The sequence below is a fragment of the Uloborus diversus genome, unplaced genomic scaffold (assembly GCF_026930045.1).
Source record: "Uloborus diversus isolate 005 unplaced genomic scaffold, Udiv.v.3.1 scaffold_1164, whole genome shotgun sequence".
In the NCBI taxonomy this organism is placed as follows: Eukaryota; Metazoa; Arthropoda; class Arachnida; order Araneae; family Uloboridae; genus Uloborus; species Uloborus diversus.
Window position 1 is genome coordinate 48644 of NW_026557837.1, and position 12055 is coordinate 60698.

At 34.2% G+C, this 12055-nt stretch overlaps 1 protein-coding gene across 1 annotated transcript; it reads left to right on the plus strand.

The window, feature by feature from the left end:
- Positions 1-289: 289 nt before the first annotated feature.
- Positions 290-11526, plus strand: LOC129232338 (uncharacterized; the record flags this gene model as incomplete). The annotated part of the gene is made up of 2 exons (XM_054866489.1): positions 290-443; positions 10756-11526. Coding segments are annotated over exons 1-2 (925 nt in total), but the record flags the coding sequence as incomplete, so codon positions are not given.
- Positions 11527-12055: the final 529 nt, after the last annotated feature.

Genomic DNA, 12055 nt, shown 5'->3' on the forward strand with positions numbered 1-12055 from the left:
CAGTCAGAATGGTATCTATTTCTGCGTACTTTAAGAAGGATAATTCAATGCGAAACAAAGCACCTGTAGGTCTTCTGAAGGAGCTAAGTTATAGTTAAGAAATGAAAAAACCCTAACTTGAATTTGCCATATGTGTTCGCAACGCTTTATATCTAAATAAACAACTATGAAACCTCATGGGAATTCACTGTAATGATCTTTGACTTCTTAAAAACGGTTTTTGGTAGGAAAAATTAATTCAATTGGAGTTACGTATATACTTGAAACATTAATTATTCGTTTTCCAGACATGGCCACACCACAGTCGGTTTTGGATGACATAGCCGAGTTTAAAAGGTGGAAGACGGTGCATACGAGGAAGATGACACTCGTGGAAAACGAGAATAAAGAAATGAAAGAGCAAATTAAGACCCTGGAATACAAAGTGCTCTGCCTTGAGCATAGTAAGTAATCAACATTTTTTGTAAAAAGTGTTACAATTACTAACAGTATTAAATAACTTTAACTGTATTATTCAATTTCGTTTTGCTGGAAATTCAATAGCGATACAGTCAGAAGTGTCGCGTAGTGGTTGGGCCCTGGTATCTTACATATTTGGTTGTGGGCTCTGAAAACGTTGTACATGATCCGACATGTCCAACATATGTCGGTGCATTTTTGACATGTACAAAATCCTCATCAACCCATGTCACGTAACTATGTGACGGGTTCACAATCCTTGGCAGAGGCAATTTGTCCTATTAAAACTAATAGAGCCAATTATCGTAAATAATCGAAAAAGAATGAGAAAGTAAAATATTATATAATCTAATTTTACCCGAAGATTTACGAACAAATAAGAGTAACCCTTTTATTTTCACTCTCTTTAAATAAAACACACTCTCAGTTATTTAACCGCGTGACATTTTCAAAACATGATGTAAAAATCATTAGTTGCACATTTGCTAAGATAAATCTTTTCAATGGAGTACGTAGCCATCAGTGCCGCTTCTTACAATCTTTTTCCAGAATATTGGAACTGCCATGTAGCAAGTAGTCTCTTGACCGAAAACCTGTTTTAATTGCCAATAGTTCACGTTATAACTGCAATTTGGTGGACATTTTCATACAAGAGAGCATAAACTAGACCAAATTGCTGAACTTTTCGAAAGAACCAAGGACAGTGATACGCTAGTGCTTCGGTACTAGTTTGATCTACCTTGGCGAAACTTAAAAAATACTGTACACGTGTCCACAGAGCCTGCCTCTCATGCTTTAGAAATTTCACCAACACAAATATTTTTTAATGACTTTATATAGTATAGGAATAAATTTGCCTTTTAAAAGAACTGTTTAGTATATTGTGTGGTTGATACATTCATATGCATTTTAACCCCATTTCTGACTTCGGCATATATGGGAAACTAGGGAGACTTGACCCATGAGGATTTTTTCCACGAAAATGATATTTAGGGACAATTTTAGTCCTATTATTGGTTGAGCAGTCACAAGTATTTTACAGAGCTAAGCTATTTCATAATTATGAGTGGTTTTTAAGAACTTTAGTGTTAAATGATACTGCTCCAAAAAAGGAAATTTTGAAGATTTTGGAATTCTTTTATATTTTTTTTTCGAAATGAATTTTAAAAGTATACATGCTTTAGTCACTTTTCTAGCTATCTATCGATGTACAGAAGTTTTAGATAACTTTAAACTAAGTTGCTAAAAATTTAAAGTAAACAAAAGAAAGCTAGCTAGGGAGCTTTGACCCAAAGCTAATGAGGAAATCTTGACCCTAAGACTAATTTGATATTTTTCAATGACTTTTCGTTAATGAATAGATAAAATATTGTGATTTAGACCTTAATGATTTTCTTTTATTTAAGCAATAACTTTGACATTGTGAATGAAAAGGGGATTTTAAGGAATAACCAAAATATTTTGGTCTAATTTGCATATATATTTTTTTGATAAATAACTAATATACTAATGATCTCTAAGCCCCGTTATTTGTTTCTTAATAGAATGACTTAAATACTATTTCGGTCTTAGCTGATAAAGTTTTGATTTAGACTTCTGCTTTTTCTTCCAATGTGCAATAAGTTTAATTTTTATAAAATCTATAACACTTCACCTAAAGAGTGTACATTCACTTTCCAAGTATCGCTTATCAAAGCAAAAACACCATCAAACTTTCGTTTTTGATTTCAATATCCAATGAGTCTTCTTACATTCATGAAGGGGGGCATGGCTCCTGAGGTGTTGGGTCAAGTCTCCCCAGCTCTAGGGACGCTTTTCCCATTTACATACGTGATGTATATAATTTTCTGTACCATTTCTATTTAGAAATATGCTATTATTTTCAGCCATATTATGCGCAAAATGGCACACTATGTTTTTTATTTCGTTCGAACTATTCTACAAAACAAATGGTTCAAGTCTCCATAGTTTGTCCTACGCATTTTCGAAATACTGTAATTGGCATTGCGGTTATGCCAGTAAAATTATTCTCAAAACAATACAATACTTCGTAGTTGAATGTTTCTTCTTTTCTGCGAAAGTACAGATTAGAATTTCGACAAAACTACCGTAAAAATGAAAAGTGCAGTAGTTGCAGAAATGAGTTTTCGAGATATTTGAAAGAAACAAGATTTGTATTCGACACCAGCAATTGGCAAATGCTGAAACTTGACGTTTTTTGTGTGCTTAATAATCGACGGAAACCAAATAAAATTGCTTGCACATTACAGATTAAGTACAATACATGTCTAAGAGTGAAAACATTCAATATGAACGTTTAAAGAAATTTTTTTACCGCCCATGCGAGAAAGATTTAAAGTTATGAAGCTTAAAACTTGCAAAAACAAGTAAACTTCAAAAATCACAAAGACCGTTGATTTGAATTAAAAAAAAAAATTTAAAGATATCAGCGATCTAATGAGCTGTATTTTAATTCCTCTTTAAAACTCACTGAATCATAGTGGACTATTTTCAAATATTATTTTACTAGGAGTAACACTATTGAAACTCTACGTTGTATTACCCTAAACCATTCAAATAAAATTCCATTTTTTATAAAAGCTTATACCTTTGTGAATGTGACACTTTTACGAAAACAGGTAGAATGTATGCACATTAGGGTGTTTCGAAAAAAAAGATGTAATGCAATAACACCCCCGCCCCCAAAGTTGTGTATTGTTGGTACAAAGCAGATATAAACTTATCCATTTGGAACACCTTGGGGGTTCCAACGAGGCTTAAATCTGAAAAAATAGTAAATTTTCAAAATCTTCTATGAAAATAAAAATTTTTTAAGTACCATTCAATTGCTTCTTTTTAACTATTTTCACGTATCTTTGAAATTGTTTACTCTTTACAGTTTTTATCTCGTACGTAAGCCTTAAAATTTCGCGAAATGAAAAAAATTGACATTTTAAAGGGTTTTTTTCACACTGACATTTCTTTTCTAGTCCAGTTATTATTTTTTTCAAGGAATGTACACATATTTTAAATTACTATATGGTTTTAATAGATTTCACTTTTGAATCAATGTTAAAAAAATTGGACTTGTGACTAAGTTTTGGCATTGATGATCGCAAGTATGTTTTCTTATTAAGTCATATCTAGCGTATACCTTTCATACTAATCTATAGACTCATTAACCTGTGTGAAAATCCTTTAAACAGCCAGACTGTTAAATAAAAACATTTAATGAATTATCGTTAAACTTTTAACTGATTTTGAAAAATCAACCGTTATTAACTGTGCCAGAAGTTTTAAAACCTAACTTAAACAGCAAGAAACGTATTTGATGCATATTGTCAATGTAATTCATAAAAGAAAATGATACCCTGAACTTGTCGTCAAAGATAAAAGACCTTTCAGTCAATATCGTTCGGTAATGTGTGCTAATGGCGCTATAGAGTTTTATATTTTTTAAACTCTACTACTACTGATATGAAGATACTCGTAACTCATAGCTTAAAAAATTATGCTTCAGTGTGATTCAAGAACAGACATATTTAAAAAAGGGAAAATAAAAACATGCTAGTTGGTCTCATAATGTCCTAAACCTCGTGGATCCGGTGATTCAAAGAAATTCAATGAAATACCTACTTTGCCGATTTTGAGAACTTGTAATTGGCCACGGCTGTGGATGAAGGAAGAAATACAAATAAGTTGAATTACAGAAGGGCATACTATTCAAAAGAATATCAATCGGAAAACGCTGCTGTAACTGTAAGAGATTTCTTTCTTTCTTCCATATATTAAGTTATAACGTTTTTAACTAAAAGTTAAATGACCGGTCAATGTTTGCTTTTCTCTGTTTTAATGGCTAAAAAAGGGGGATGGTTTTTCATTTCTAGAAAACATACAACGTTCTTGAAATGCACAAAATATTCCTATTCTATTTTATTTGTATTTTTTATTCTATTTAAATCTCTTTTCTGAAACCTAATTTAAGCATATTTTTTAAGATATAACTTAAGATTGTCTTCAAATTATAGCAGTTCAGTTTAAAAAACATACACTTCCATTGCTCCATTACCACACGTTAACGAACGCTAATGACTGAAAGTTCAGAGGGTTTTTGATAGCAAACTCGGGGTCACATTTTACTTTTGTATTACATGGACAATATGCATCAAACACTTTTTATCGTTTTGTGAGTAAGTTTTTAAATCTTCGGTTTCCTCCGATCGATTTTTGGAAAAGTTAACAGTTGATTTCCAAATACAGTTGAAACTTTACCAATAATGCCTTAAGCTTTCCTCTTTCAGAGTTCAGCTACTGAAAGGGTTATAAAAGAGGTGAGTGAGTCGGTAGATCAGTATTTATGGAAAAAGCATAATATTAAGTCTTACGTGCGAAGAAAATAGTGTGGAAATGAAGCATTTGAATTGTATTAGAATTTTAATTTTCATAAAGTTTTTTGAAAATTTCCTATTTTTGGAGAAATTAAAGCTTGGATAGAACCTTCAAGGAGTTCAAAGGGGACTATATTTTATATCTATTTTGTACTAACCAATACGCAACTTTTGGGGGGGGGGGGATTGCAAATAGAGATTCGAACTCTTTTTTTTCGGGACACCCTACTGCACATAGTACGTAAGCTTGTATTGACATTTATAACTTAGATCCAGCTATTTCAAATGAAAGATGATGAAAAACCTTCTCTTTCCTTAATTCGTCATTGGTCCCCCCATTGGATGATTTCATTTTTTCTTAAATGACAGCTGTATGGTACATTTTATGCGGAAAAGTTACAGCACATTTAGTCTCTTATATCTCGATATTCAAAATGCCAATTTTCGAAGCTGTCTCAATATTTTTAGTGATGTAGTGTATGAGAAACTACTTAAAGACTTTACAAAAAATTCAAGGTACGACAAGATTCCACCATCTGCATGTGGTAGGACATTCATCTTCAAGGCAAGTGAAATATGTATTCCGTGGAAAAAACTCCCAACATTGGGGGACTTTTCGTAAAGTTTTCAGAGAAAAAACTCAGAGCATAACTCGAGTTTTAAACGTTATTTTTCGATTGCGGGGACAAAAGTGCAAATAATTTTTGCTTCCAGACACATGTACTTTTATCTGCTTTTAATTGCATTTTATTCATTATTGCACTATAGAAATGTTTCCTGGAAAGCTTTGAAACTGAAATGCCGTAAAATTGATTCCTCAATTTGCAGCATTGAAGATTATTTTTAAATTCTATTCTGAGTGAAGCAATGGTAAACGGATCAAGTCGATGTGTTTGAAAAAGGCTTTTTGTTTGAGGGAGTTTTATGGAGTTTTATGTCTTGTGTATGTCCACTATGATACTGTTTCAACTGTCTCTACATAGTAGCAAACTCCTTGGAAGTTTTCCCTCTTTAACATTCTAATTTTTGTGAAGGGAGCAAAAAACATAGTTGCCCTTATGCACACCCTATCTCCTTACTTAGATTACAAAAAAGAAAAGAGCAAAAAAAGACTGTCACTAAACTCAGTTATTGCTTGGAAATATCTTTGTGATTTGAAATGGTTAGGCTAATTATTAACAATTTTTACTTTATTCTATATCTAATATACAGGAGAAAGTACTGCATTCGTGCAAATTTTCGAATTTCGAGTATTGACTGGTTGGAACGTTTTGGGGTGTGCCGAGTTCAGTTCGACCATTTTTCGAATATGTCTGCCTGTATGTGTGTGACCGATTTTTTGTGGCCACTCTACAGCAAAAACTACCGCATGAAATCGAATGAAATTCGGTACACATATAAGCCCCTACGTGAACTTGTGCCCATTGGCTTTTGGCGCGAATTCCTCCAAGGGAACGGGGCAATGGAACGTTTCTTGAGTTATGCGTGCCTGCTATTCTGCAAAAAGTAACAGTGGGAATCAAACATTGGTCCATATGTTGTCCTTTACATGCACAGGTGCTATTTCCGTTTTAATGTCAATAGCTCAAATGGGGGCTGAGATACACATTGTTTTTGTCATAAATTGTGACAGCTATATCTCAAGAAATGAACGAAATCAAACATGTTTACCAACAAGTAGCCCTTAGCGCGTATAAGAGGTGATTCTATTTTGGCGTCAAAGCTGAAAAGGGGTTGGCGCAATCGAACGTTCCTTTTTTTTCATTGAGAGTATATTGAGTGTATTCATTAAGAGAATTCTTGAGCTATATCTCAAGAAGTAATGCTACGTTCTGGATGAAGTTTAGAAGAAATGTGAACATATATGTAAACAGGTGTTTGTTCAATTTTCGCGCCTATCGCTCCAAGAGGGGCTGTTTTTTTCTGTGCAGATAAATAGCTAAGGCTAAATCGTAAGACTGTCGTCTGCGGATTTCGCGTGCTTTCAATTTTTGGGTGATGATCGGAATATTATCTATGTAATTTTATAGCTCATAAATTACAAATTGTACCTCAGAGCTAAACTAACGTGATTCACATACGCTACTTTACAGAAGAGAAAAAAATATGTCATGTGAAACAAATTCAATATTTGCAATTAATTCAAGAAAGTCTTTTAAAATAACTTTGAATTTTCGCTCTTTGTTTTGCTTTTGCGATAATTCGGAAATTGGGACGGTCGTCAAATTTTTGCGTGTGTAATATTGTCTTGTTAGGAATATTGCTTCCAATGACTTAAAATGTTTAATTCTTGCCACCTTATGTTTACAAACAAATTCAATATTTGCAATTAATTCAAGAAAGTCTTTTAAAATAACTTTGAATTTTCGCTCTTTGTTTTGCTTTTGCGATAATTCGGAAATTGGGACGGTCGTCAAATTTTTGCGTGTGTAATATTGTCTTGTTAGGAATATTGCTTCCTCGTTAAGCATGCGGAGCGATCAGAGTTCATTAGAAATTTAAAGAAGAAAGTTTCGTGATGGCCACAACATGCTCTTTTCTTTCTTAATGTCAATATTTGTTTGTTGCATTCAAACTATGCAAACTAATTACTCATTTTATCTTGCGGTATCGTTCTACTCTCAGCCGATCTAATAATTAATTGTTCAGATCAGTTGTTTTAATCAGACGTAAAACTAAAATAAATTGAATCTGTATTTTAAAGTACAATTTTAAAAATTAACACAAATGAAACACAACGTCCAGTATGTAATTTTGTCGGCAACAAAACCTATTGATAGGACGAAATTCAAACTTTTCCTTTGATTTATAATAGAATATGTGAAATTGTGTTAGAAGTTACAATAAATATATTTTTGCGTATTAAAACAGATTTTGCCAATTTTTTTGCAGAAACTGATTACCTGGGTGAGGTTTCGGCTACCACTCATCGAGCGGTCTTTGACGAAGGTTAGTATTCAAGAACTTGATATACGGCGGAAGATGATCTTATCGAACCAATATTTATTCCCCTTTCGAAATGCATTTTGCTTAATCACGTTACAAAATGCTTAATCCTTTGAAACTGCTCGATTTTTAAAGTTCTACACTGTTACAACTACAGAATGAGGTCCCTTATCCCTTAATACCCTGAATAATGGTAAAGAAAATTTATTTTCGAACCCGTTTTTTTTTCCTCGTTTTCAAGGTAATCTGCTTTTCGCAGATATATGGGTCGATAACAACCAATATAAATGGCTACTTTAAATGCTAAACATTGGCTTCGCACTTTTATCAAAAAATAAATAAATGAATGAATAAATAAAGTAAACGTGCAGACAACACAAGTTCAATACCCGATAGTGTATTGCGAAGTAATTTTTCTAGAGGATATTTTTTGGATCGAGTGGAGTAGAAACGGGTGTAAGTGCCCGTTATTTTTATTTTTTAATTTTTTTTTTGAAAAGCTGTTACAAAACAAAGTGGGCTAAGTTATGTTCAAATAAAAACTGAAAACGACAGTTGCAGTGTTTAAAACTGCAATTCTAGTCGCGTCCTGATTTTTTAAAGCTTATAGATCAAACTAGAGCTACCACAAATAATGTTTTGGAAAATTGTTTGGTTCCCCACTCCTGCTCTCTACCACTTAAGTCATCCTTGCCATCTTCTACGTTTTGCGAAGAGTTAAGTTGTCCGTTCAGAAATAATTTATTAGAATCAGAGTTTAGCTCCTAGACTAGTTCTAAATTCTCTAACTGTTCGATCCGGTGATGGTGCTGCCATCTATCGGTATATAAAATAATGGAGGCAAGGCACTTAGTATGCAGTCCTCGACATAAATAGAGTTGTAGTCAGTTGTGACTCGGAATAGGAATAGAATCAGTTACAATTAGAACAATATAATCCCTCAACCTCGAAGAAAAATACGACACGGTGAAAACACACAGTATTGAGTTATTACAGTTTCGAAGAGCCCCTCCCCCCTTCCTTCCTCGCTTTCGGATCTGAATTGACCTGTTCCTAGTTTTAAAGAAATCTTTGAGTCATAACAAAACTGCCATTGAAAAGTAGTTGTCAAGTTTATTCACTACAGTAACATTTTGCTCTTAACTCTGAGCTTGAAGTAGGTGCAGTTTAAAATTTTAGCTGAGGTGGGGGTACTTGTTTTATATCCTGTTTGAACTAATCGTGAAAACTGGAACTTAATCCGTTGCAAAAAACTTCTTTCAAAACACAGAATGTTACCTGATAGAGAATTTATTTATGCCCTTTTTAGCAGATTTTGTTAACTTTTACCTAAATTACAACAACAAATTTCCTATATTTGTGTTTCAAAACTTATGAAAATTTCGAAGTCTAAATAAATGTCTCATGGTCCTTAAAAACTAATAGAGCCTGTAATTAGGTATTTGAGCTGCTTTTTACACAACCTGTTCTTGTGCACACATAAGGTAAGCAATTTCTACACCCTAACTCAAGTGACGCAGCTGATGGGGTCACTGTATATTAGTATTTGAGAAGACGTGAATAATTTCTTTACGTAGTTAATTGTTCTTTTTGTTCAGTTTGCATGTTTCATGAAAAAATATATTAATTATTTATGGCCATTGCATTCCATTTTTTATTTTTCAAGTTTTTGTATACAGTCAGGTACCCATATTTAGGACAGTACCCTAATGGAACATTTTGCCGAATTTAGTTTTAATGTCTTTTACACCTGTTGATATTCCACCAGTAAGAAATAAATGGTGTTAAAGGATACATGAGGAGTTATTTTATGAGGCTATGTGAGTTGAATTTTGATGTATCAGAATAATTGGATATTTTTATGATATCGCAAATTTCGGAAAAATATGCTATTTTGAAGTAAAGGAAAAGCTTTGGTTACCTATGCAAAGTGAGCAGCATTAGTTTGAGTTTGTTTCACGACTCTTCTCGTCTATGTACCTGTGCCTTATTTGGGCAAATTCATTTCCACTTAACCAATTCAGTTAAACTTATTCATTCATAAATTTGAGAAATTGCAAATACGCTCCAAACTTGGGACACTGCTCCAGGTTAAGATACTAAGGCATAAAAAGTGTTAAGGACTATTTAGGAAATAGTGTATAAATTTTATTAACAAAAACGTATAGATACGAAATTTTATAAATTCAGGGCTATTCTGATGACAAATGTGTCATACTATGACAAGAAAGAACAGTTGTCGTTAAAAAAATGAATCTATTGATGAGCAAAAAAACTTTTGCGAAAATATGTGTTAGTTCTATTAATGAAAATGAGTCGGAAGGTGCAGATGAGGCTAATTTATTCGTAGTTTATTTTACCTATTATGAATAACTGAAGGTAAAAAGATGTGAAATAAAAAACATTTAGAGCTAAAAAATAAGCTATGTTAATAGTAATTTCGGTTCACCATTTGCTTTTATGCTCCCAAAACTGGAGGGAAAGCAGAAATATTGCATTCAAAATAATTTAAAAATCTAGGGAGACACTCTGTGTTTTCAAGGGTAAGTGTACATTCTGAAATCATTCAGTTACAACATTTCTATTTAATGATATTTTTCTCTATTTGGTAGAAAAATAAACTTTTTAAAATGTTAGTTGGTGTCCCAAGCTATTATCAGTTACTGAATACATGAAAGGAAAATCAAAATAATAAGTGTCCTAAGTTAGAGAGGAGGGGGTCCCTAACTTGGAAGAATAAAAAATATTCGTTTTATTTTTAAAGCGAATGGTGTTGACAAAGTTGTTGAACTTTTAAGTGTGTTTTTCGTCAAATGTCGTTTTAATGCATAAATCTTCATAATGCACAAGCAATTCTTTCGTATCGTAAATGAGCACAAATATGGCTTTTAATTTTTCAGAAGTGAATGTTTTCTGTTATATCATACATGGCCACAACTCACAACTAAATTTATTTCGACAGATCCGGAAACCTTTGAGGCTCCCCAACCTCCACCCAGGGTTGACCCTGATGTGGTTAACATCAGAAACAGGAGGCGGAGGGCCAGGGCCGCCGCTCGTCGAAGAAGCGACGAGCAGTTGCAGCAATTGACGGCTGCAACGAACGAAGCCCAGGTGGCGAAGACCGAAGTCAGGGCGGCCACAGACGAAGCAAGGCAGGTTAAAGTGGAGCTTGTTCAGGCCACCACTGCTGGGCTGGCCACAAAATCTCAGATGGAAGTAGTTTCTTCTGATATGCGTGTATTGTTAGAACGCATTCCAGCCCCGAGGGAGGTCGCTGAGTCGGCCCCATTCGTAGATCCAACTCCTCCAGGAGTGGCAAACATCAATGCCACCAGGAGGAGACTCGAATTTGGGGATCCATCGGTGTCGGGGGAGTCCGTGGCACCATCCGACACGGATTCGACGCCGAAGGACGACGCGCCTAAATCAGCGACAGCTCCAGTCCTCCCCTCGAGTGGCTCCCTCGTTCCATCTGACACAGATGAGACCCCACCTGCCTCTTCGTCATTTGCCGCGCCCACTACGGCCACTGGACCGATGTTCTCCACCAGTGGTTCAATCGATCCGTCAGATACGGATTCGACTCCGGCAACCACGAGCTCTTTTGTTGCACCTACGTCGACCATTTCCGCCCTTTCCACTGCAGCTCCTCTGTCCACCACTGACTCAACTCCACAGTCTTCGGGTCTATTGATGTCGTCACCAAAAAAAGTCGGCACGGGCTCCCAAGGTATGATGCCCTTTCTCTTATTTTTCAAACATCCTTTCTAAAGTCACACCCGTATTACTTTAATACTGAATTATTCTACCCGCATTCTACAATATCTGTGTTTAATATATTTTCTTTGACACGAAATGATTTTTCTCTCTACCGAACATAGTAAAATGAAAGTTTGTAATTGACTGATTTCGAATAACAAGTAGAGAATATTTCAAATGCAATTTCCGCCCGACTTCTGACAAATTGCTCAGTTCAACCGTCGCTGAATACAATGCACAGGTTTCCTGTTCAGTAAATATTTTAAAAAATTCCTTTTCTCGTAGTATTTCTGACTGATATAGTAATATATTTCAAATGATCAATATTTGCACGTAGATTTGCAGAAATGTAACGTAGTTTGTTTTTCTTTTTTTTTGAAACTAAAATACTTCCGTTTACTATGTAAAATGAAGTAAAAACAGAATGGTTTAATTACTATTTGTTCTTTTGATTATTGTAAAACTTTTTAATTGCTTGTTCTGTCGATTATAGTTTGATT